Here is a 27,680-nt window from a genome sequence, read left to right on the forward strand (position 1 = left end):
TAGTTGGCAAGTATGAGGCAGCTGCTTTGGGCCCCACTACAATGATGGAGCCCAGGGCAGCTGCCCCTTTTGCCCTGCCTTAAAAATGGTCCTGTTTATACCCCTTAAAATTTTCTACATTTTGTCATATTACAACCAAAAATGTAAATTTATTTAATCGGGATTTTATGTGATAGACCAACACAAAGTGGTACATAATTGTGAAGAGGAAGGAAAATGATAAATGGTTTTCAGTTTTTTTTACAGATAGATATGTGAAAAGTGTGGGGTACATTTGTATTCAGCCCCCCCTGGGTCAATACTTTGTAGAACCGCCTTTCACTGAAATTACAGCTGTAAGTCTTTTTGGGGATGTCTCTACCAGCTTTGCACATCTAGAGAGTAACATTTTTGCCCATTCTTATTTGCAAAGTAGTTCAAGCTCTGTCAGATTGGATGTAAAGCGTCAGTGAATAGCAACTTTCAATTCTTGCCACAGATTCTCAATTGGATTTAGGTCTGGACTTTGACTGGGCCATTCTAACACATGAATATGCTTTGATCTAAACCATTCCATTGTAGCTCCTGCTGTATGTGTAGGGTCGTTGTCCTGCTGGAAGGTGAACCTCCACCCCAGTCTCAATTCTTTTGCATTCTGTAAGGGCTTTTATACTAAGATTGCCCTGTATTTGGCTCCATCTATCTTCCCATAAACTCTGCTGAAGAAAAGCATCCCCACAACATGATGCTGTCACCACCATGTTTCACGGTGGGGATGGTGAGTTCAGAGTGATCTGCAGTGTTAGTTTTCCACCATACATAGCATTTTGCTTTTAGGCCAACAAGTTCAATTTTGGTCTCATCTGACCAGAGCACCTTCTTCCTCATGTTTGCTGTGTCCTCCACATGGCTTCTCACAAACTGCAAACAGGACTTCTTCTGGCTTTCTTTCAAAAATGGCTTTCTTCTGGCCAATCTTCTTTAACCACTTGACAACTGGGCACTTAAACCCCCTTCCTAACCAGACCAATTTTCAGCTTTTGGTGCTCTCACATTTTGAATGCAACACTGTATCTATATGACATTTTTGTCCTTTTTTTCACACAAATAGAGCTTTCTTTTGGTGGTATTTAATCACCGCTGGGTTCTTTATTTTTTGCGCTATAAAAGAAAAAAGACCTGAAAAATCTGTAAAAAAATACATTTTTCTTCATTTCTGTTAAAATATTTTGCAAATTAGTAATTTTTCTTCATATATTTTGGCCAAAATTTATACTGCTACATATCTTTGGTAAAAATAACCCAAATCGGTGGATATTATTTGGTCTTTGTGAAAGTTATAGAGTCCAAAAGCTATGGTGCGAATATCTGAAAATTGATCACACCTGAAGTACTGACGGCCTATCTAATTTCTTGAGACCCTAACATGCCAGAACAGTACAAATACCCCCCAAATGACCCCTTTTTGGAAAGAAGACATTCCAATGTATTTAGAAAGATGCATGGTGAGTTTGTTGAAGTTGTCATTTTTTCCCACAATTCTTTGCAAAATCAAGTTTTTTTTTTTACTTTTTTTTTTCCCACAAAATTGTCATATTAGCAGGTTATTTCTCACACATCGCATATGCATACCACAAATTACACCCCAAAACACATTCTGCTATTACTCCTGAGTATGGTGATACCACATGTGTGAGACTTTTTTACACAGCGTGGCCACATACAGAGGCCCAACATGCAGGGGAGCACCTTCAGGCGTTCCGGAGCACCCAGGCCAATTCTGACATTTCTCTCCTACATGTAAAAATCATCATTTATTAGCTAGAAAATTACATAGAACCCCAAAACATTATATATGTTTTTTTAGCAAAGACCCTAGAGAATACAATGGCGGTTGTTGCAACTTTTTATCTCGCACGGCATTTGCGCAGCAATTTTTTTAACGCCTTTTTTTTGGAAAAAAAACTGTTTTGTGCTTTACAAAAACCAAAACAGTAAAGTTAGCCCAATGTTTTTGCATAATGTGAAAGATGAAGTTACGCCAAGTAAATAGATACCCAACATGTCACCTTTCAAAATTGCACGCGCTTGTGGAATGGCGCCAAACTTTGCTACTCAAAAATCCCCATAGGCGACGCTTTAAAATTTTTTACTGGTTACATGTTTTGAGTTACAGAGGAGGTCTAGGGCCAAAATTATTGCTCTCGCTCTACTGATTGCAGCGATACCTCACATGTGTGGTTTGAACACCGTTTTCATATGTGGGCGGGACTTATGTATGCGTTCGCTTCTGACTGCGAGCACACAGAGACAGGGGCGCTTTACATTTTTTTTTTTTTTTTATTGTTCATTTTACTTTATTTATTTTAGTTTGATGCTTTTTTCCAAAAAAAAAAAAAAATTTTGACCACTTTTATTCCTATTACAAGGAATGTAAACATCCTTGTAATAGGAATATGGCATGACAGGTCCTCTTTACAGTGAGATATGGGGTCAATAAGACCCCACATCTCACCTCTAGGCTGGGAAGCCTGAAATTAAAAAAAAAAAAAAAAAAAAACGATCCTGGCTTCGATCGTAGCGGTGAGTCGGTAGAAGCGCGGGAGGGGGGGACATCCCCTCTCGCCTCCCGTAAGAACGATCAAGCAGTGGAACAGCCGCTATGATCATTCTTATGGTGTAGGGAATCGCCGGCTGAAAAAGCTGATATCTGAATGATGCCTGTAGCTGCAGGCTTCATTCAGATATCCCCGCACAAAGTCAAGGACGTTGTATGACGGCCGGCCGGCCGGCGGGAAGTGGTTAAAACGCATTTTTTTTTTTTTTTAACACAATATTTCTAACACATAACATGTACATACCAAAAATGACACCCCAAAATAGATTCTCCTCCTCCTCCTGAGGACGGCGATACCACATGTGTGAGACTTCCACAGCCTGGCCACATACAGAGGCCGAGTACAGCCGAGCATGGCTCAGCATGGCAGGGTATGGCTGGGTATTGCAGAGTATGGCGGGGTATTGCAGAGTATGGCGGGGTATTGCAGAGTATGGCGGGGTATTGCAGAGTATGGCGGGGTATTCCAGAGTATGGCGGGGTATTGCGGAGTATGGCGGGGTATTGCAGGGTATGGCGGGGTATTGTGGGGTATGGCGGGGTATGGCGGGGTATTGCGGGGTATGGCGGGGTATTGTGGGGTATGGCGGAGTATGGCGGAGTATGGCGGAGTATGGCGGGGTATAGCGGAGTATGGCGGGGTATAGCGGGGTATGGCGGGGTATGACGGAGTATGGCGGAGTATGGCGGGGTATGGCGGGGTATGCCGGAGTATGGTGGGGTATGGCGGAGTATGGTGGGGTATGGTGGGGTATGGCGGGGTATGGCGGAGTATGGCTGGGTATGGCGGGGTATGGCGGAGCATGGCGGGGTATGGCGGAGTATGGCGGGGTATTGCAGGGTAATGGCTGGATGTCACTGTGCAGTGCTGTGGGCACTACACATCCAGCCCACAGCGCTGCAGCCAGCCATCCATCCCCCTCTCCGCTCACAGTGTACCGATCGGTACACAGGAGGAGAGGAAGGAGAGGAGGAGAGGAACCGGCGTCATCAGATGACGCCGGTCTGTTTACATGTGATCGCGCCGTCATTTGACGGCACGTTCACATGGTAGACGGCCGCGATCAGCGGCCATTTACCGGGATCCGTGATGCGCCGAGTCCTCTGGACCCGGCGGTCACGGAAGTGTTCGGGTGCGCGCCCCAGGGGGCGCGCGAGAGGGGAATTCTGGGAGGACGTCATAGTACGCCCTCCCAGAGTTAAGCAACCGCCCTGCAGCCGTCATTCGGCTATGGGCCGGTTGTTAAGTGGATAAAGTTTGTGGAATGCATGACTAATAGTTGTCCTGTGGACAGATTCTCCCACCTGAGCTGTTGATCTCTGCAGCTCCACCAGAGTTACCATGGGCCTCTTGGCTCTTCTCTGATGAATGCTCTCTTTGCCCGTCCTGTCAGTTTAGGTGGACGACCATGTCTGGGTAAGTTTGCAGTTGTGAGATGTTCAAAGCTTGGGATATTATTTTATAACCAACCCTTCTTTAACCACTTTAATACTGGGCACTTTCCACCTTTCCTGCCCAAGCCAATTTTCAGCTTTCAGCGCTATCACTTTTTAAATGACAATTGCGCGGTCATGCTACACTATACCCAAACAAAATTTTTTATCATTTTGTTCCCACAAACAGAGCTTTCCTTTGGCGGTATTTGATCACCTTTGCTTTTTTTTTTTTGCTAAACAAATAAACACTGAAAATTTTGAAAAAAAAAAAAGTTTATTTTTTGTTTCTGTTTTGTAAATTTTGTAAATAAGTATGTTTTCTCCTTCACTGATGGACACTGATAAGGCAGCACTGGTGAGGTGGCACCAATGAGGTGGCACTGATGAGGTCTGATGATGGGCACTGATAGGCGGCACTGATAGGCAGAACTGATGTGCATTGATAGGAGGCACTGATGGGCACTCATAGGTGGCAGTGATGGGCAGTGATGGGCACTGATAGGTGACACTGATGGGCACTCAAAAGGCTGCACTGATGGGCACTTATGAGTGGCACTGATAGGCGGCACTGATGGGCACTGATAGGCAGCACTGATGGGCAGTGTGGGCATCCACAAGGGGGCTGCGCTGATAATAAATCAGCACAGACCCCCCTGTCAGGAAAGTCGCTGATCAGCTCTCATCTACTTGTGTCTGTCAGACACGAGTGAGGAAAAGCCGATACAGGGCTTTTCCTGTTTACACTGTGATCAGCTGTGATTGGACATGGCTGACCACGTGGTAAAGAGCCTCCATCAGAGGCTCTTTACCGAGATTGGTGTTGCGGTGTGTCAGACCCATGCACGCACGCCGGCTGTTATCATGAAACACGTCATATGACGTCCGGTCAGGATAACAGGACAACCGCCCGCCCATCATTTTGCTATAAGCCAGGCGGGTACTTCTCCACAACTTTATCCCTGACCTGTCTGGTGTATTCCTTGGCCTTCATGATGCTGTTTGTTCACTAAGGCGCTCTAACAAACCTCTGAGGGCTTCACAGAACAGCTGTATTAATTCTGAGATTACATTACACACAGGTGGACTCTATTTTCTAATTAGGTGACTTCTGGAGGCAATTGGTTCCACTGGATTTTAGTTAGGGGTATCAGAGTAAAGGGGGCTGAATACAAATGTACCCCACACTTTTCAGATATTTATTTGTAAAAAAATTATAATTTTCCTTCCACTTCACAATTATGTGCCACTTTTTGTTGGTCTATCACATAAAATTCCAATGAAATCCATTCATGTTTTCGGTTGTAACATCACAAAATGTGGGAACTGTCAATGGGTATGAATACTTTTTCAAGGCACTGTAGATTGCCTACTTCCTTTAATTCCCTCTATTTGCAGGGGGAAGCTACAGAAAAGAAAAACAACTTCTCTGATGTATTCATGGCTGCAATCCTCTCATTTAAAAGAACCCAATAGATTCAGGGTGCTGTGGAAATCCACTTTCACACACAATTCTCTGATTAATAATAGGAGAAACCCTGAATCATGGCGCATAAATACTCCATAAGTAACCGCCTACAAGAAATTTCCTATAAACTCTTGAAGCATGGCTTGCCACACCCTGAAATCTTAAGTTATGGTTGCCCCAGACCTCTGATCTATGTTTGTATTGTGGGATGGAGAGAGGAGACATGATACATGTCTGGTGGTCCTGCCCCTTGATCAAACCTTTTTGGGACCAAGTATGTAACTTGATTAACCTTATTACTGAAACACAGATTAAGTTTACTCCTGAATGCTGTCTGCTACACATGTCCAACTACCCGACAGGGAGATACAAATGTACGCCGACTAGACATTGGATTGCTGTGAAGTCACTTCTCCCTAGGTACTGGAAATCCACTAGCTTACCTTCAATTAGGGAATGGATATGCACTGTTGATAGCATTCATGATATCGAAGAAACTTTAGCAATAGCCAAAGACATGAGAGGTTCCACAAAACATGGACTGCTTGGTTCCTCTTTAACCACTTCAATACCAGGCATTTTCACCCCCTTCCTGCCCAAGCCAATTTTCAGTTTTCAGCGCTGTCGCACTTTGATTGACAATTGCGCGGTCATGCGATGCTGTACCCAAATTAAATTTTTATACTTTTTTCCCCACAAATAGAGCTTTCTTTTGGTGGTATTTGATCACCTCTGCGGTTTATTTTTTGCGCTATAAACAAAAGAAGAGTGACAAGTTTGGAAAAAAAAACACATTGGGATTGATTTACTAAAGGCAAATCCACTTTTCACTACAAGTGCACTTGGAAGTGAAGTCGCTGTAGATCTGAGGGGTAGATCTGAAATGAGGGGAAGCTCTGCTGATTTTATCATCCAATCATGTACAAGTAAAAATGCTGTTTTTTATTTTCCTTGCATGTCCTCCTCAGATCTACAGCGACTGCACTTCCATGTGCACTTGCAGTGCAAAGTGGATTTGCCTTTAGTAAATAAACCCCAATATATTTTTACTTTTTGCTATAATAAATACCACAAATTAAAAAAAAAAAATATTTCCTCAGTTTAGGCCGATATGTATTCTTCTACATATTTTTGGTTAAAAAAATCGCAATAAGCGTATATTTATTGGGTTGCGCAAAAGTTATAGGGTCTACAAAATAGGGGATAGCATTTTTATTATTATTTTTTTTTTTTACTAATAATGGCGGTGATCTTCAATTTTTATCATGACTGCGATATTGCAGCGGACACATCGGACACTTTTGACACCATTTTGGGACCATTGGCATTTATACAGCGACCCGTGCTATAAAAATGCATTGATTACTGTATAAATGTCACTGGCAGGGAAGGGGTTAACACTAGGGGGTGATCAAAGGGTTAACTGTGTGTCCTAGGGAGTGATTCTAACTGTAGGGGGAGGGGACTCACAAGGGGAGGAGACCGATCGGTGTTCCTCTGTACTGGGATCACATGATCAGTCTCCTCTCCTCTGACAGGACCTGGATCTGTGTGTATACACACACAGATCCACGGTCCTGCTCGGTTAACGGGCAATCGCGGGTGCCCGGCGAACATCGCGGGCGCCGGGCACGCGCATCGGGTCCTGAGTGACGCAGCGGGGGCACACGCGTGCCCCCCCCCCACACGGCCGGGAAGCCCAGGACGTCATATGACAATGGGCGAGTATTAAAGTGGTTAAGTACTCCGACAACTATGATAGACTGGCCACGGGTTAAAATTTTGACAAGGGGGTGCAATCTTATGCCGCGTACACACGATCGGAAATGCCGCCAGTAAAACTCCGATGAGAGCGTTTTGTCGGAAAATGCGACCGCGTGTATGCTCCATCGGATTTTTGCTGGCGGAATTCCAGCCAGCAAAAGAGTATGTTCTCTATTTTTCGGTCGGGAAAAGTTCCTATCCGAAAATGCGACCGTCTGTATGCAATTCGGACGCGCAAAAAATCACGCATGCTCAGAAACAATTCGACGCATGCTCGGAAGCATTAAATTTGTTTTTCTCAGCTCGTCGTAGTGTTGTACATCATCGCGTTCTTGACGGTCGAAAGTTCAGAGAACTTTTGTGTGACCGTGTGTATGCAAGCCAAGCTTGAGCGGAATTCCGTTGGAAAAGCCATCCAAGTTTTTTTCTGACTGAATTTCTGATCGTGTGTATGGGGAATAAGTTGTTCATATTGAGTTTCACCTCTTACCCACTTTAACTTGAACTCTTTACTGGCCTACTAATCTTTTTGTTATATACTAATACAGAGAAATTTAATAGTCTGATCATACCTTTTTTACGATTATATTGCATTGGTTGATTAAGACAATATACTTGTTGAAATAGATTATGTTTGTATAGATTGCTATACAATAGACTGCTATGTTTGGCTGGAGCTACAATTTTTAATCTTTCCACTAGCACACATATTTCTACAAAAGTGCCATCCTGATGTCGGATGCTATTCATTTTCTTTTTTTATGTGAATTTGTCTGTAGGGTGGAGCTCCTGCCCTGTACCCCATGGATGAAGGATCACAGGGGAGGCTGTGCTGTCTGGACAACAACCACACACACTTCATACTGGTGGATGATGGGACACATGGATGCTATGGGGTGGAAATCCCACTGAGAACTCGCCTGGAGAAGTTTATCTCTGAACAGACAATGCAAAGAGGAGGTAAGGGGAAGATGGTATGGAGGTTCAGATGACAAACCAGGCATTTGTGGTGACATGATGAAGAGAAATGGATGGATTTATTATATTGGATGGATTTGTACCTTGAAGGAGAACTTGTCAGAATTCTCTGTTCTTACTATTGGCAAAGCTTACCACTATATGGTAGAGAGACATATCATATGGATGGTCCACAAGTGACCTTACTCTCAACATTAAAGTGTCAGCCTACCGAAACTAAATTGTATTTATAGATAAAGTCTAGTGATCCCCTTTTCCCTGACTTCTCATTTACTGAGCCCTCCAGGAGTGGGATCTTCTCCCACAGTTCCTAGTCCTGTTTCCATCCACCTTGGTGTCTAGGGTGTTCCTTGTTGTGATTTTTATCCTGTTGAAAACTCCAAGCAGAAGGGAGAATGGGAGCCCTTCTTCATATTAGTTGTGTTAAGTGTGTCAACCCCTGTCTCAGCCATGGATCTAACAAAATGTGACAGACCCAACCAGAACAGGGGCCTTTGGAGGGGACTGCAGGGTAGCCTCTTGCCTACTGACTATGGGCCTGGGCATTTGAGGGAGCTATGAGCACTCTGGAACATGTCCTGTTATATAATGCAAGATGACATGTTATTACCATATTTAGCAGTCAAAGAAGCTATAATTGTCTCAGCCAATATGAAACTCAGTGAGAAGATGGATGTGAAAAGAAAGCTGGTTAATAAGATTTGGACAGCCTTGGGTCTTCTTGAATACTGGGGTACTGGTATCTGTACTGGTATCTGTACTGTTCCTCTTCTGCTAACCGAACCTCAGATCCCGGTGGTGGTCTGGATGTCCCAGACTGCAGGAAGCATCCCACCGCTGCCACCAAATGTGCCGGACCGCCTGGCATCCTGCCTGGGTGACCCTGCCAAACGGTGCCTCCTGCCTTCCAAACCCTTCCAGAGAAACGGCAGCTAATACCAGTCCTTTATCCCAAGCATCGTACACAGACAAGATGTTGGGGTAAAAACCAAAGGAATGAATGTTTATTGAACAGAAATACAGGTTTTTATGCACTTCAAAAATAGGGGCAGAAACCACATAAACGATGCAAACTTCAAACAACAATTCAGTTAACAGTGATCTCATTAAACAGTAAATTAATTAACAGTCAGGCCCCTAGACAAGTCTTATCAGTATAGCCTGGTACACACACTCACAAAAAAACTGGCAGCTCCAGTCGAAGCCGCTGTACTAACTATTCAACGTCAGTACAGCGATCTCCCCCGACTGAGCTGTTGTGTTCTGACAGGGGGACGGCCCCCCGCCAGAACACTCCGGTCAGCGCTCTCAGCCATTGGCTGAGAGCGCTGTTGGGGAACTGGTCGGCTGCTGGTTTTTCAGCATGCACATCCATCTGTCGGACCGGCTGCCATATGCACGGGCCGAATGTCAGCCGGGTTTTATTGAACCATGGGCATTCTGCCCATGTGTATGGGGCTTGTGATTAGCAGTCAGAGCAATTCCCCAGCCCAGACAATTAGGCACCAGTAACCACGTATTCAAAAAGACCCAGGGCTGTCCAAATCTCATTAACCAGCTTTCATTTCACATCCATCTTCTTACTGAGTTTCAAGTTGGCAAGTTATCACAAAAAGTAATGACTCTGAGAGTTACAAAAAGTAATTAGTTGGGTTCAAGTGTATCTAAAGCCCAAACCTTAAAATAGTAAGTACTGGTTAGGTCCTCTGTCAGGTTTTATTGCTCTCTGTTCTCTATTTTTTATGTTTACCAATTACCATTTTCTTGGGATAGAAAGTGATAGGAAATTCTACATTTTTATGACAGTCACCAGAACAGGGGTTAAAGGGAAATCTTAAAATGGGGACACTGGTTTTAGTGCCAGATAAAAGGGTATTTCCCTTCATTTTTAAAGATGTCTATTCATTTACTCTCCATTATCCACCCGACACAAAGGATTTATTAAAACTGTAAAGAAATCAGAAATACAAAATCTGGTGCAGCTCTGCAAACCAATCAGCTTCCAGTTTTTTGTTGTTTTTTATTTTTTTCAAAGCTTAACAGCTTGCCAACCAGTGCACGACGATATACGTCGACACAATGGCATAGCTGCGCAAATGGGCATACCTGTACGTCCCCCCGCCGCATACTCTGTGACCGTGCCCGCGGTTCCCGCGGACTCGATGTGCGCCGGTGTCCTGATATCGTGTCAGGGACTGGCAGAACAAGGCATTTTCCTGTTCTGCCTAGTGACATGACAGTGATCTACTGCTCCCTGTCATCGGGAATGTTGGTGGTAGCCCCCCCCCCACAGTTAGAATCACTCCCTAGGACACACTTAACCCCTTGATCACCCCTGTTTAACCCCTTCCCTGCCAGTGTCATTTATACAGTAATCAGTGCATTTTTATAGTATTGATCGCTGTATAAATGACAATGGTCCCTAAATAATGTCACAGTCACGATAAAAATCGCATTACTAATTAAAAAAAAGAAGAAGAAGAATGCCATAAATCTATCCACTATATTGTAGGCGCTATAACTTTTGCACAAACCAATCAATATACACTTATTGCAAATTTTTTTACCAAAAATATGTAGAAGAATACGTTTCGGCCTAAACTGAGAAAGACATTTTTTTTTATATATTTTTTGGGGATATTTATTATAGCAAAAAGTTAAAAAAAATTGCTTTTTTTTCAAAATTGTCGTTCTTTTTTTGTTTATAGCGCAAAAAATAAAAACTGCAGAGGTGATCAAATACCACCAAAAGAAAGCTCTATGTGTGGAAAAAAAAAGACGTCAATTTTGTTTGGGTGCAATATCGCACAACCGCGCAATTGTCAGTTAAAGCGACGCAGTTCCGTATCGCAAAAAGTGCTCTGGTCAGGAAGGGGGTAAATTCTTCTGGGGCTGAAGTGGTTAATGAAACAAGCTGAAGTTAGATGCTGATTGGCTACCATGCATCAGATTTTGGACTCTCCAGTTTTAGTAAATCAACCACAAAAAAAATTAAAATTTTGGGTTAAATGAGCATTCAAAGGTTCATGGCTCAGCACAGACTAATTGTGAACATTTATATACAATGCACTCACAGACTGCTTATTTTGGACTGTAAAAGCTAAGATGCAATTTTATGTTATTTTTTTTTTTCTCTATCCCAGGAACAGCCATTAAAATCCCCATAGTGTGCGTGGTGCTGGAAGGAGGTCCCGGAACATTGGACGTGAGTTCATAAATGCCCAATCAGGTCTATAGTTGCTATATTTTAGGTATAAAAGCACTTTGTTAGCACCAAATACCTTTGCAAGCTCAGATATTAGTTTGTAAAGCTAGCAGCAAGATTCAAGTGTGAAAACATGACTCTTGTAGTTAAATAATATCTGCTTTACCCAAAGTTCATCTTTTACTGAGAAGCCTGTGAATCTTTATACAGCCCATGTTGACCTTCCAATGTCCCCTGGACTTGGATCTGTAGACTCTAGTTTCTTTTGTAAATAAAGCTACACATCGTAACCCTCTTGGATGCTATTACTCTATCTAAAGCAATGGTTCTCAACTCCTGTCCTCAGGACCCACTAACAGGCCAGGTTTTATGTATTACCTTGTGGAGATGCAGACTAGAATACTGCAATCACTGAGCAGCAATCGATATCACCTGTGATGTATTTCAGTTATCTTGAAACCTGACCTGCTGTGGGTCCTGAGGACAGGAGCTGAGAACCACGGATCTAAAGGTAGTTTACTGGGTTTTTTTCATGGGACGCGCATGTGTGTCATTACCATTTTTTAAATACCATTTGTCTGCAGGCCTAGACATACAGTAGATGACTAGGATTTGGGTGGAGAGGGAGAGAAAACAAGTCTTTTTCCTAGGTGGTAAATAAACCATTCTAGTTTCAGATTGGTGCTGGAAAGTCTGCATTTATGCTTTGGAAACATACGTAATACAGATCATTCTATGGATAATGTTTCCATGTACAGATGTTTATACTACATATATTTAAAAATACCTTAGAGTACATATGTCAAACACAAGACCCACAGGCTGAATCTGGCCCCACCAGGCCTTGTTCTGTGGACCTCACTGCGAGAATTTTTCCGCCACCTCCGGTTCTCACCTTCCACTCCCGCGATGGGGAGAGCCAGGCCAGGTATGAGGGAGAGATCCAAGGAAGCTTTAAGGGGGTTGAGGTTAGACACACACCTGCACTCTGTATGTAGCGCACCCCAGATACAACCGGCCCTTTGAGGGCAACCATACTGCTGGCCTACAATGAATTTGAGTTTGACACCCCTACCTTAGAGATTTCTATCTGAGACAGCCTTTTTACTTAAGTGTGCCAATACCTATTTTCCACCAGAGAGTGCAGATAACCTTCTTCTCTCCAATGTTCTAATTGTTCCCTCATACAGACCATCTACAGTTCAATGTGTAACAACACACCGTGTGTCATTGTGGAGGGATCTGGTCGAGTTGCTGACATCATAGCACAGGTGGCGAATCTAAGTTCCTCCAAAATTACCATCAACCTCATTAAGGAGAAGCTGCAGAATCTTTTCTCAGAGTCATATGACAGTTTCACAGAAGCTCAAATTATCATGTGGACCAAGAAAGTGAGTGATGGTCACTCAGTGTCTCATTGATTCTTTTTTAACTTCATCAATCTGTCCACTAGCAGTCTTTGGCTAAAACATACACTTAATCCCATTTCAGATATTCATGTGTCTCCAAATTTTTCCACAGATTCAAGATATTGTCCGCATGGGGTCTCTGCTTACCATCCTCCGAGAGCAGAAGGCTGGAGATCAAGGGATGGATGTGGCAATCCTGCAAGCTTTGCTGAAAGGTCAGAGATTGACACCAGCAGAAAAAAAAAACATTTCTCTGAGGCTCCATCACAGGAAAAAGTATCTGCTTTCCATTAGACATTTTTCAGACTTGCACATTATAGTGTATATACAGTATAGACATAAACTGTGGCCTAAGATACACTTTTAAGTGATTCTAAAGGAATAAACAAAAACAAAACATGTTAAACTTACCTGCTCTGTGTAATGGTTTTGCACAGAGCAACCCCGATCCTCTTCTTTTTGGGACTCTCACCGACGGTCTTGGCTCCTCCCACCTGCCATGTGCCCCCAATAGCAAACCTTTTGCTATAGGGACACTCGAGCAGGCACGCTCCTGAGCCGCGCTCTGTGTATCCATTCACACACGAGTGTGACTTGGCCATGCCCCCCCCGTTCGCTCCTCATAAGCTCACTGACAGGTCATTGACAGCAGTAGGAGGCAATGGATCCTGCTGCTGTGTGAGCAAATGAGGAGAGAGAGACCCGGGAGAGCCGCTGCTCTTATGCACATCGCTGGATCAAGATGGGGCTCAGGCAGGGGCGGACTGACCATTGAGCCACTCGGGCACTGCCCGAGGGCCCTGGGCCACTAGGGGGCCCCATCAGGGTTGCCAGCCTCAGTAAAACCAGGGACAGTATGGACCAGGGACAGCCAATAGAAACATGTCTGTGTATACTGTGTGTACATGTATGTGTATACTGTGTGTGAATACTATGTGGCCCCATAATCTCTGATTGCCTGGGGGCCCCATAATCTCCTATTTCCCAGGGGCCCCATGAGTTGTCAGTCCGCCCCTGGGCTCAGGTAAGTATAATGGGGAGCTGCACCCAGAAGGTTTTTCTTTTACCTTAATCCATAGAATGCATTAAAGTGATTGTAAAGTCTCATTTTGTTTTCTTTAAAAATAACAAACATGTCATACTTACAAAAAAAGGTCACTGCCCCCACTTATAACTGGTCTTCACAGCAAGGAGCACTGGAAGGGAAAGGGCATGTCAAATAAAAATTGAACAAAAAGGTCCAGATGACCGCACTCCAATGAAAACGATTTCTTTATTGTTATAATAAATCCATACATCAAGGATTTTTTATAACAATAAAGAGTTCCTTTTCATTGGAGTGCGGCCATCCGGACCTTTTTGTTCAATTTTTGCATATGGTTGCTTATTGAGCTGCACCCAGGCCTGGAGAGGGAGAGATTATTAGGAAGTAGACACCTGGAGCGGGTTCTTTTTTTTGCATGTCAAATTAGAAAAAAATTTCCTAGATCAACTTACCAACCAGCTTGTGACCAACCGAATTACCTGTTCAGCAGTATGCGTTAAAAACAGGAGTTTAGTTGCACACATTTGCAAATGCATGCGTAAGCTGCAGAACCCGGCAAGGCACCCTGTATCCTGCAGACCCTACATCTAACTTTTAGGAGTCTCCACAGTGAAAGCACATGCATTCTGATGGATAGATGAAGGGCAGATGACTGGATGGAGCCCACCCCTCAGTAAAGGTGCAGGAACACACTGAACACCCAGCACGTTGCACTATAGCAGCAAAGGTGTCAGTGCATTGCCTGATCAATATATCAACAATACAAAAAAAGGTCACTGCCCCCACCTATAACATGTCATACTTACCTGCTCTGTGCAGTGGATTTGCACAGAGCAGCCCAAATCCTCCTCATTCTGGGTCCCTCGCCAGCTCTCCTGGTCCCTCCCTCCTGCCGAGTGCCCCCACAGCAAGCAGCTTGCTATGGGGTCACCCGAGCCAAGCCACAGCTCTCAGTGTCCATTCAGACACGGAGCCCCCATTTGGCCCTGCTCCTCTCTCTCCTGATTGGCTAACTAACGTTGATTGACTGCAGCGGGAGCCAATGGTGCCACTGCTGTGTCTCAGCCAATCAGGAGGGAGAGATTGGGGCACTAGTGCACAGCGCTGGAGGATGATTGGGCTCAGGTAGATATTAGAATGGTTGAGGGGGGTTGATACACACACAGAAGGTTTTTTATCTTAATGCATAGAATGCATTAAGATAAAAAAAACCTTCTGCCTTTACAACCACCCTAAGGTAAAAAAAAAAAAAAAAACTTGAACCTTTAGAACCACTTTAATGACTGTAGAAGCATTACCGATGGCAAGTCTGATTGTTTTCAAATGTTGTATTTTCACTGATGCCGCGTACACACAAGCGGACTTCTCCTCAGACTGAACTCCGAAGGACTTTTCGACGGAGTTCCAACGAAACGGACTTGCCTACACACGATCACACCAAAGTCCGATCGTTTCAAATGTGATGACGTACGAACGAACTAGTTTTTGGTCCGTCGGACTAGCATACAGACGAGCGGATTTTTCAATAGGAATCAAGTCCGTCGGAAAGATTTGAAACATTTTCTGTTTCTAGGTCCATCGGAATTTTTGACAGAAAAGGTCTGATGAAGCCCACACACGATCAGAGTGTCCGCCAGAATCGTTCCGTCTGACCTTTTCTGCCGGACAGTCCGCTCGTGTGTACGCGGCATGAGTGCTCCTTACTATGTGGCATTTCTTGTGAGTCACCCCTGAAGAGAACTCATATATTACGTGTAAAGCATGCACAACTTGAGGATTTCACCTTTTTTGAAGAATGAGGAATGGTCATGCACATGTATGACCATTCCTCATTTAAAAAAGGTAATATCCTCAAGTCTGTTTTTACATATTACCTATTTGTTACATCATTAGATTGTTACTTCAAAAATACTAAATGTTACACATTCACCCCAAGGACGGGGATAAAGTAACTGTAGTGGGACACAGATTTGGATGGAAATCTTTTGCTGAGGAGGTCAGGAGATAGTGGTCAATCTCCCCCCCCAGTGTTACTGATTAAGGTTTAAAGAAGCCAGAGAATAAATGAAGGGACACAGAAGAAACACTATGCTAACTTGATAAGTAAAGTCTTTATTGAAAGTGAAAAAAACAACATAATGATGACCATTGATATCTGTCTTTCAGCCTCCCACAATGCTGATCACAATGGCCAGGAGAACTGGGACCATCAGCTGAAACTTGCCGTGTCCTGGAATCGGTCGGACATTGCTGAGACTCAGATCTTCACTAAAGACTGGACCTGGAAGGTTGGACAAACGTATTCTTTGTTGTCACATGTGACCAGTTGATTGTCTGCTTTCCCTCATTTTGATTATCGTGACAAAATATATACACTCACCGAGCACTTCACTAGGTACACACTTTGCTAGTACCAGGCTGGACCCCCTTTTGCCTTTAGAACTGCCTTCATTCTTCGTGGCATAGATTCAACAAGGTGTTGGAAATATTCCTCAGAGATTTTGGTTCATATTGACATGATAACATCACGCAGTTGCTGCAGATTTGTCGGCTGCACATCCTTGATGCAAATCTCACGTTCCACGACATCCCAAAGGTGCTCTATTGGATGAGATCTGGTGACCGTGGAGGCCATTGGAGTACAGGGACCTCATTGTCATTCTCACAAAACCAGTGGTGAGATGATTGGAGCTTTGTGACATGGTGCATTATCTTGCTGGAAGGAGCCATCAGAAGATGGGGACACTGTGGTCATAAAAGGATGGACATGGTCAGCAACAATACTCAGGTAGGTTGTGGTGTTTAAACGATGCTCAATTGGTATTAAGGGGCTCAAAGTGTGAATAGAAAATACCCCCCCACCATTACACCACCACCACCAGCCTGAACCGGTGATACAAGGCAGGATGTATCCATGCTTTCATGTTGTTTACACCAAATTCTGACCCGACCATCTGAATGTTGCAGCTGAAATCGAAACTCGAAAGGTTCGATGTGTTATGCATTCAGAGATGGTATTCTGCATATATTGGTTGTAACGAGTGGTTATTTGAGTTACCGTTGCCTTTCTATAATGTCAAACCAGTCTGCTCATTCTTCTCTGACATCAACAAGGCATTTTCCTCCACACAACTGCCACTCACTAGATATTTTCTCTTTTTCGGACCATTCTCTGTAAACCCGAGAGATGGTTGTGCATGAAAATCCCAGTAGATCAGCAGTTTTTGAAATACGCAGACCAGCCCGTCTGTCACCAGCAACCATGCCACATTCAAAGTCACTTAACTCCTTTTTCTTCCCCATTCTGATGCTCAGTTTCAACTTCAGAAAGTCGTCTTCACCACATCTAGATACCTAAATGCATTGAGTTGCTGCCATGTGATTGGCTGATTAGCAATTTGTGTTACCAAGCAATTGAGCAGGTGGTCGGTGAGTGTATATTGTCTTTTGTCAGTCATGCATTATATTCTGATATGATTGCAAGGTATGGACATATACTCCAACATAGTTAGGATGTACATTTAAAATGCTGCAACAGAATTTGTTGTGATTTGCTTTAATTTTATTGTCTTGTTTGTTTATTTTGATTTTTCAATTTAGAACTTCTTCTTGCTTGTCTTCTAGCCCTCCGATCTGTATCCCAGCCTGACATTGTCATTAATTGAAGACAAACCTTCATTTGTGCGCCTGTTCCTGGAGCGTGGAGTCAGTCTGGTGGAGTACCTCACCTGGGACACTCTCACCGAATTGTACAATAATACAGATCCATCCAGTTTGATTCACAGCAAACTTGAGAGGGAAGCCACAGTGGAGGGATCAAAGGAAGTTGTTGTATCTACTATAGAACTTCATCACGTCTCCCGTGTCCTACAGGATCTTCTGGGAGATCTAACAGAGCCCCTATACCGAGATGCAAAGCGTAAGCAAAGAACTCTGGGACATGTCAACATCAAGGTGATTAATGTGGTCTTTGTAAAGTGAAAAGAACCTCAAATTCTCAGATACAGGGTGACATTCATAGAACCTACCAGGAAATTAGGCAGTGGGAACTGTGGGATTGGTAGTATTACATTACAGGTTGAGATCTTCTATCTCTCAGAAGACCACCTAATATGGTGGCTTTAAAGCAGATACAAAAAAAGGTTAGATAAATCTGAACGTTTATTTAGAAATTAGTGATTTTGATGAAATTGAGCTACTTTAGCCAAAATTTGTTTGAAAGAATTAAGTTCTACTTTTTTTAAAAATATATCTTTATTCATAGAGTGTGCATTTCTTAGCGGGCGTATTATGGGTACTTTAGTTTATTCGATATTATTTTTGTTTGGGTATTCTTTCCATTTTTTTTTCATATATCTGAATGTTAAATGCATAATGTTGCTTTAAAAAAGTAACTCCACTTTTGTTGATAAAAAAAATTAATCCTCTCTGAGAGATCACTGTAAATTGTAGGGATTTTAACAAACTTTGTTGCAGGCCCTCAGATACCACACCTGAGGGCCTGGTATGCTCTGCGACGGGGCTTGCAAGGTGTTAATCTCTTTTATCGGCGAGATTGACTTTCTTTTCTAGTCCCGTCGTACCTCATCACGTTCAAAATTAATGGACATTAGTCCGTGTGTGGGCAAGTTCGTTCCTTCGTTCGGAAGTCCACCGAAAGTCCGTTGGGAAGACCGTCGGACCTATTCTGCCGGAAATTCCGGTCGTGTGTGTGCGAGTCCGTTCATTTGGAAAGTCCGTCGGAAGTCCGCCTAAAGTCCGTCAGGAAGACCGTCGGACCTAGTCTGCTGGAAAGTTCGGTCGTGTGAACAGGGCATTAAGCATTAATTCTGACAATACGTCTAAAGGGAAACCCAGCAGTAATGACAACAATGTCCCAGTTGAAGGCCTGATGGTCTACACCGGCAGTCGGAGCTCATTAACTATATCCAATAAGGTGCAGTAACAAGGAAATTGTATTTCTTGGAATGGTTGAGGCTAAAGGTGTCTATGTACAGTGTTCTATTAGAAGTGCAGTAAAGAGTTCCCAAGGTAAAGCTGTCTGTACACAGCCCTGACATCCCTGTTGCTTTTAGTTCTAAAACAGTCTGTCAGTCATGAAGAGGGTACAAACATAACTATTCTATTGGGACAGTTATCATCTTTAATCTGTATATTCTCTTTTGCAATTGTATCTTTCATCTACAGTATCCTCCTCCTCCTCCTCCTACTCTCACCTCCTGGTTCTTGAGATTGGTTGGTGTTGATGTAGGAGGATGTAAATGGAACAGGTAGAACAGCTAGAAGTAAATTTTGACCTCCTTTACTCTTGACCTGCAATGGTGCATGAAATGATATTAGCAAAGCTATATTAGCCTTGATTATAACATGAGTCTGATATGAAATTTGTATCCTCAGATAAATGGGAAAGTGGGAGCTTTGAAACACAAAAACTCCCAGCAGTTGGACCACCCTGTGAGGGATCTTCTCATCTGGTGCATTGTGCAGAACCGAGCAGAGATGGCAGACATCATCTGGAATCTGGTAGAGAAATGTTCCCTTCCGTCCAAACTGTTTTGTACCCATCCTCAGTGATCAGAAAATCACAAATAGCCTAAAAAAATGCACTTTGGTTATGGTGGGCTTTCACACCTGCCCGTGATTCTTATAGCACTGTCCATGAAGTATTATATCTTGGTTTGGCTCTAAACAACATCATTAGATAGCTATCATGGGTTTAACCCTGAAAAATCAGGTCTGAATTTATACTTCCTGCCCCCCCCCAATAGTGCAACTGTTTTGTGCCACTCCCTTCCTAAGCCAGCAGACTGGCTAAGTCTATCACATTAATAAGATCAGACACCATAGTAGCCACACAAGGCCAAGGCTGAGGGCACAGTGGATACAAGAGACAATTCTCCAATTATGATTTCGTAATCCCAGAATTAATTTTTAGGATTGTTAGGCAAACCATTGTCCTACTCTGGCAGCTAAATTCTAGGTGTAGAGAGCCAAGGTGGGTGAGCTATAAGTAGACTATGCCACCAGGGAATATACACAGGCTGTTCAAAAAAAGTAGCAGTACAGTTCTAGCAAGACAGCAATTTTGATTTTGATTTGTGTGTCAACAGAAGCCAAACGAAATCTGTCGCTTTTTTCATTCAACCCACTGGTTGAAGAAAAAAGAACCTGTCCATGACTGACAATAGCATGATGGGGTGATTGAGTTGGAAATGGGAACTTAAGGTCCCCATTCTGCCTTCCAGACAATATACACTACCCGTTAGTGCACCTCCTATAATATCATTCTGTGTCTACTTCATTAGGAGTCCAAAGATAATACATTTATTTCATTTTATGTGAAAAAAATGATCCAGAAAGTTTAAAAACAATTACTTGCAGGTCTGGTGTCATGGGCGTCATGCTGTGATTTGATAGTTATTTTCTCTTCCTGACAGACTCAGGATAGTGTAGCTGGAGCCCTGGCCTGCACCAAGATCCTAAAGGCTCTTTCTAAGGAGGAGGAAGACTCTAAGGAAATAGAGGAGATGACAGCACTTGCCGACCTTTATGAGGAACGAGCTGCAGGTAAGATAAATGCTAAAGGCCCCTGTTCACTTCTCGGGATTTGGGACTGAAGGCAGAAACGCTGCAACTCTGCCTGCAATCCCAAATTGCAGCAGAACATGTGATGCGCTTTTGAAACGTGTATAGTCTAGTGAACAAGCAGCTGTCCCAGGCTGGGGAAAGGGTTAAATGTTTCTAGCTTAGTTCCCGGGCTTTTGGTTCTAGCCAGCCCACCTGTGATATAAAAAGGGTGACGGCTGCAGTCCACGAGTTCCAAGTTGTAGGTTTTGATGGGTCCAGTGAGTTCCGGGCAATCGTTTGGTGCTACTGAAGGAACCAAGATTTTCGTAAGACATCCAAGCCATTGACAATGCCATAATGGACTCTAACATCATGGAAGTATGCCTGGGCCACTGCACTATTATGCCCCATACACAGGATCGGACATTCCGACAACAAAATTCATGTATTTTTTCCGACGGATGTTGGCTCAAACTTGTCTTGCATACACACGGTCACACAAATTCCGCACGTCAAGAACGCGGTGACGTACAACACGTACGACGAGCCGAGAAAAAGGAAGTTCAATAGCCAGTGCGGCTCTTCTGCTTGATTCCGAGCATGCGTGGAACTTTGCGCATCGGAATTGTGTACACGCGATCGGAATTTACGACAACGGATTTTGTTGTCGGAAAATTTGAGATCCAGATCTCAAATTTTGTGTGACGGAAATTCCGACGGAAAATGTCCGATGGAGCCTACACACGGTCAGGATTTCCGACAAAAAGCTCCCATCGAACATTTTCCATCAGAAAATCCGACCGTGTGTACGGGGAATTAAAGTTAGGATTAGGGAAAGGACTTTCATATTCATATTCATATTGAGCTGGTAAATTTATTCAGTAAAGTTACACTAACCGTTCTGAGCCTTGTCTGAAGTTATTCAAAAGGGTACACGACTAATTGCATGCAAATCGCTCAACCAAAATCATGAGCAGGACCGCTCGTTCCTGCTACACAAAAGTGTGAATGCAACCTTAGGATTACAGCTTTTTAAAATTACCGTTTTCTGAAGTGAACGTAGAGGAGGAAACTGAAAAACACAGCATGTTGTGAGGCACAGAATTGATGCATATTTCACGGAATAAGAAGTGAAATGGATTGTATATTATTTGGTATAAAAGACATTTGTTTTGATCATGTTGTTTATTTGATTGGTAGTAATTAGCATTAATGTAAAACAGAGCGCTGTATATACATACACTATATTACCAAAAGTATTGGGACACCTGCCTTTACACCCACATGAACTTTAATGGCATCCTAGTCTTAGTCCGTAGGGTTCAATATTGAGTTGGCCCATTGTTTGCACCTATAACAGCTTCAACTCTTCTGGAAAGGCTGCCAAGAGGTTTAGAACTGTGTCTATGGAAATGTTTGACCATTCTCCCAGAAGCACATTAGTGAGGTCAGGCACTGATGTTGGAAGAGAAGGCCTGGCTCGCATTCACCACTCTAATTCATCCCAAAGGTGTTCTATCAGGTTGAGGTCAGGACTCCATGCAGGCCAGTCAATTTCCTCCACCTCAAACTCGCTCATCCATGTCTTTATGGACTTGCTTTGTGCACTGGTCCAAATTATTTGATGGAGGGGGGATTATAGTGTGGGGTTGTTTTTCAGGAGTTGGGCTTGACCCCTTAGTTATAGTGAAGGGAACTCTTAAGGTGTCAGCATACCAAGACATTTTAGACAATTTCATGCTCCCAACTTTGTGGGAACAGTTTGGGGATGGCCCCTTCCTGTTCCAACATGACTGCACACCAGTGTACAAAGCAAGGTCCATAAAGACATGGATGCGTAAGTTTGGGGTGGAGGAACTTGACTGGCTTGACCTTAACCTGATAGAACACCTTTGGGAATTAGAGCAGAGACTGCAGCCAGTCAAGTTCCTCCACCTCAAACTCGCTCATCCATGTCTTTATGAACTTTGCTTTGTGCACTGGTGTGCAGTCATGTTGGAACAGGAAGGGGCCATTCCCACAATATTCCCACAAAGTTGGGAAAACAAAATTGTCTAAAATGTCTTGGTATGTCTTGGTATGCTGACACCTTAAGAGTTCCCTTTGCTGAAACTAAGCCCAACCCCTGAAAAACAACCCCACACCATAATCCCCCCTCTACCAAATAATTTGGACCAGTACACAAAGCAAGGTCCATAAAGACATGGATGAGTGAGTTTGGGGTGGGGGAACCCAACTGGCCTGCACAGAGTCCTGACCTCAAACCGATAGAACACCTTTGGGATGAATTAGAGTGAAGATTGCAAGACAGGCCTCCTCGTCCAATATCAGTGCCTGACCTCACAAATGCGCTTCTAGAAGAATGGTCAAACATTTCCATAGACACTGTTCTAGAAATTTTATAGATAGGCAACTCCTATCCTCATATTAATTAGTGGTTTCACATTAATAATAACTACTGCAGTAGGGAATAGACACAAAAGATACACTCAGCATCTTTCCAAAATAACTGTTCTGTTTTATTTGATGCAATTGAAGGTTTTTATACACATGATTACGTAGGTATCACATTAATATTACAATTGTACTTGTATGGTAACAAGGGGCGTTACATAGGCAGGCTAATTCTAATCAGAACTCGAAAGAATGCAAACGATATGAATGTAATGAAAACATTATTAGTGCCGTATGCACAATGAGTTCAGTGAACAATGCATAGGCAAACATACAAAATAGTATACAATTGTATACAGAATTTAGAATTTCCTTAACAACACACTCCTAAACCTTGTGGACAGCCTTCCCAGAAGAGTTGAAGCTGCAAATGGTGGGCCAACTCAATATTGAACCCTACGGACTAAGGCTGGGATGTCAATAAAGTTTATGTGCGTCTAAAGGCAGGTGTCCCAATACTTTTGGTAATATAGTGTATGCATAAATAATTTATAAATACTTGAGAAACTTTAGGGTGTTTGGTACAGCATCTAAAGGTTTTATGAGATCATCCAAGTACAGGTGAATAAGAGCAGATCATTCATTTTTAAAGCTGAATTTAAGGTATGGCAATCTTTACATACTGTAGTTACATTAGCCTGGCTTGGCTGCTTGGCACCGGGGCTGCTGATAGAAATCGCAGGGCCCTGTACAGACTACCTGACAGCCCCCCCCCCCAAGAGAATATTAAAGCTATATTTTGCTAACAATACCATACAATCATTAGCAGACACAAATACAACATAACTCACAGAATTCCTGCTAAATCTAAAAGACAATACTGAGTTAATAAATAAAAATGAAGATGAGATGAAAAAAAATATACAGGCTGGGTAGTTGGAGCTCTGGGATCAAAGAGACAGAGGGAGAGAAACAGTTACAGAGATAACAAACTCAGGAGCAGGGCTAACATAAGAGCCAGTGCTGGAGGGGGCATGCAAGGAGGGGGATTAGTGAGGGACGACTGTCTCTTTCTCCGCAGATAAAAGCTGGCAGCCAGGAGAGGGGGAGAGACGAGCTTTCAGCTGCTGGAGGAATAGTTCTGCAATTGTTGTCCATCACTAATCCCCTTCCCTGTGTGGGCCCCCCTCTGTTCTCGGGCCCCCTACAATAGGACAGGGGGCCCCCTTATCGGAGGCCATGCCTGGCACAGATCCTGTTAGATAGTGGAAATCACTTTAGTAGTGGTGCAGTAGCGGTGCCTGCTACAGTGATTTCCAGCTTCCATTGGGAATCCCCACAGTTATGGCACATATATACTTACTGTACAATGGTCCGAGCCAGACCGCTGTAACTATGTAAAAATTGTCAAACCCAAACTTCAGCTTTAAACTTGTTTTTCACTAACTTCTAATGATGTTTTGAAAAAAAGCTAGGCAATCATTCCATCCACCCTTTCTCTTTCTGAACAGGAGTGTTCTCTGAATGTTATCGTAGTGATGAGAAACGGGCAGAACTTCTTTTGATCCATGTCTCCCACAATTGGGGAAGGACCACCGCCCTGGAAATGGCTCAAAAGTCTCAAGCTCTGTCCTTTATGTCACAAGGAGGTGTCCAGGTTTGTCTGCCATGTATTTTTACCTGACCTGATATAATGTACCCAAGACAGGAAGTTGTAGCCTATCCTCATTATGAGGAGACAGATACCCAGTAAGAATTCTACAACAAAAATATCCAGAGAAGCAATTGGGAAGCTTATAGCGGATCTTCACTGCATCTGAGCACCACAAACCAAAAACTCTATTTAAATCATTTTTAATATTCAAAGCAAACTCTCCCATCCATTCATGTTTCCATGCTGTCAGAAACCATGAATCAAACTGAGACAGAAGTACAGTTAAATCACACTTGTTTAATAATAATAAAAAAAAAAAGGTAAACAGAGTAAACATAGTCAAAACATAGCCAGAGTTCAGGAACCGGAACGGATAGTCAGACAAGCCAAAACGTCAGGGAGCCAGAGAGGAGCATAGTAGAACAGCAAGCAGGACCTGGAGCCAGAAGGAATGTCAGCCAAGCAAGTCTTTATCAGGAAACAGGCGAGCATCTCTAGAGATGTGACCAAGACAAAGGCAGAGATCATCTGGACTGAACGGCTTAAGTAGGACTGATGAGCAGGATATAATTAACAGGTGAGTCACTGTGGAGAGATAGGAACTGGCAATTAGCCGACAGTTGGGCGGACAGCTTTGAGAAGGAGGGGCTGAGCCCAGCCCTGACACTACCCCCTGCTCAATGATCCCTCCCCCTCGGAGGACCACCAGGGTCCTGGGGATAACGTCTATGGAAATCAAGGAGGAGGATAGGGGCATGTATTTTCGAGGATGAGACCCAAGAGCGTTCCTCTGGACCGTACCCTTTCCAATGCAGCAGGTACTGTATGCGCCTACGGAACCTACGGGAGTCAACAATGGACTGTACTTCATACTCCTCATGGTTCTTAGTGTGTATAGGGTGAGGACGAGGCACCGAGGTGGTAAAGAGGTTGCAGACAAAAGGTTTTAAAAAGGAGACATGAAATACATTTGAGATATGCATATTAGAAGGAAGGTCTAATGCGTAAGCCACTGGGTTAATCCTGCGCAGAATACAGAAAGGCCCAATAAACCGAGGTGCGAACTTCAGAGAGGGAACACTAAATCGGAGGTTGCAAGATGACAGCCAGACCCTGTCCCCAACCTGGTAGGAAGGCGCAGGCAGGCGTCTGCGGTCAGCATGGAGTCTGTACCTATCATTACCCTCCTGGACTTGTGCCCAAGTGGAACAAAGACCATGGAGATGCTCCTCTAATGCAGGAATACTCTGCTGAACAAATGAGTCAGGCAACATGGAGAGTTGGAAACCATAGGTGGCCAAAAACGGGGACAATCGGGAAGTAGAATTCAAGGCACTATTGTGAGCAAACTTCGCCCACGGTAAGAAATATAGCAATGTAGGAATTGCTCCAAGGACTGATTGGCTCGTTCTGCGACCTCATTAGACTGTGGGTGATACGCAGAGGAGAAAGCAAGCTGAATTCCCAACTGTGCACAAAAGGCTTGCCGGAACCGGGAGACAAACTGACTACCCCTGTCCGAGACAATCACCTTGGGTAGCCCATGTAAGCGAAAGATCTCCCGAGCAAAAAATGAAAGACCGTTCCTTAGAAGTGGGCAACTTCTTAGGTGAAATAGAAAGGGACAGTTTCGATAACTGGTCAACCACCATTAGGATAACTATGTTAACCTGGGAGTTGGGTAACTCCAGAAGGAAATCCATAGAAATGTGGGTCCAGGGCCTCTCTCCATTGGATATGGGTTGTAGGAGGCCCACTGGAAGGTGTCGTGGAGTCTTACTCTGAGCACACATGAAACAGACAGCTACGAAGGCGGTTACATCAGCACGATGGAAGAGTTGATTCTTCCCAGGGTGGCCAGCAGCCTTGGGAGAATGGTAAGTCTGGAGCACGGCAGTACGGAGACTCTCTGGGACAAAGCAGCGGCCACAAGGTTTCTCTGGAGGAGCATGGACATGAGCAACAAGAATTTTTTCACCCAAAGGAGAAGTGAGACTGGTGCGAACCATAGCCAGAATAAGATCAGGAGGAATCACAGGAACCAGAACTGACTCCATCTTGGAAGTGGAGGAAAATTGTCATGACAAAGTGTACCGGGTAAGAATGAGACATTAAAAGAAAGTGTTTCCACTGCTCAGGCTGACACTGACCCAGGTGTAAGTAGAAGTTTCAGAGCAGAAGAGCTCCAGGTGCTGGCTGAATGCTAGACAAAGCAGGCTTGAATGGAGGAGAAGATTTGGATGCCGCACACCGGATGTAGTCAAAAAACTTCACTTTATTGAAAAAATGGGATCATCAAAATAACAAGACTGTCATGCAGAAAGTACAGGTAAGCTGACGCGTTTCGCACTCAGGACTGAGTGCTTACTCATAGCTGTGCGGCATCCAAATCTTCTCCTCCATTCAAGCCTAAGAATGAGACAATGTAATTGAAACTAGACAAGAAAAAAGAGTCCATCGCACCCTTATGGGAGAAAGGCGTTTGGCCTCAGACAAGAATGTGAGATTCTTATGGTCAGAAGGACGAGAACCGGCACAGTGGTACCTTCGAGAAGATGTCTCCATTCTTTCAGGGCTAAAATGATCGCTAACAGCTCTCTGTCACCAATCTCGTAATTGCACTCCATAGGTGATAATTTCTTGGATAAGTAGCCACAAGGATGCATAGTGCTCTCAGAGGTAGGACGTTGAGACAGAAGGGCGCCAATTCCAGTCTCAGAAGCATCAACTTCAAGGATAAAAGGTAACATAGGGATCAGGATGTGCCAACACAGGAGCAGAAACAAAGGCAGCCTTGAGACTCTCGACAGCCTTAATGGACTTTGGAGACCAACTCTGTGGAATACCGTCCTTTCTGGTCATATCAGTCAGGAGCTTGACCAGAGACGAGAAGTTACGAAGGTTCACCCAACTTGACTACTTGGTCATAAACTAAAGACCACCCCTCCACCCCTCGTTTTTGGACATACATTTGTTTTTCTTACCTTTTATGCAGTAAAAAGGTGAACTTCTGTCCCAGCCTCGCCAAGGTACGTAATTTCCTCTTCTGCCTCTGACCCCCCCCCCACTGCCTTCTGGGACCTGTGTGTGTCCCAGAAGATAACAGGGCCATTCAAAAAGTGCGCATGCTCAGTAGGAAACTAGCAGTGAAGCCTGAAGACTCCAC

The 27,680-nt window shown here is 43.7% G+C and overlaps 1 protein-coding gene across 1 annotated transcript in view; it reads left to right on the forward strand.

Annotated features, from left to right (window-relative positions):
- The window catches only part of LOC141126762 (transient receptor potential cation channel subfamily M member 2-like), a 216,994-nt gene that overhangs the window by 31,478 nt on the left and 157,836 nt on the right, over positions 1-27,680 (forward strand). The window contains exons 6-14 of the mRNA XM_073612743.1: positions 8,042-8,222; positions 11,384-11,445; positions 12,636-12,836; positions 12,967-13,069; positions 16,066-16,187; positions 17,524-17,853; positions 19,297-19,422; positions 20,337-20,466; positions 24,372-24,517. Of these exons, the coding sequence (XP_073468844.1) occupies positions 8,042-8,222; positions 11,384-11,445; positions 12,636-12,836; positions 12,967-13,069; positions 16,066-16,187; positions 17,524-17,853; positions 19,297-19,422; positions 20,337-20,466; positions 24,372-24,517 (1,401 nt within the window). The remainder of the gene's footprint in view (positions 1-8,041; positions 8,223-11,383; positions 11,446-12,635; positions 12,837-12,966; positions 13,070-16,065; positions 16,188-17,523; positions 17,854-19,296; positions 19,423-20,336; positions 20,467-24,371; positions 24,518-27,680) is intronic.

The sequence above is a fragment of the Aquarana catesbeiana genome, linkage group LG02 (genome assembly GCF_042186555.1).
Source record: "Aquarana catesbeiana isolate 2022-GZ linkage group LG02, ASM4218655v1, whole genome shotgun sequence".
NCBI lineage: Eukaryota > Metazoa > Chordata > Amphibia > Anura > Ranidae > Aquarana > Aquarana catesbeiana.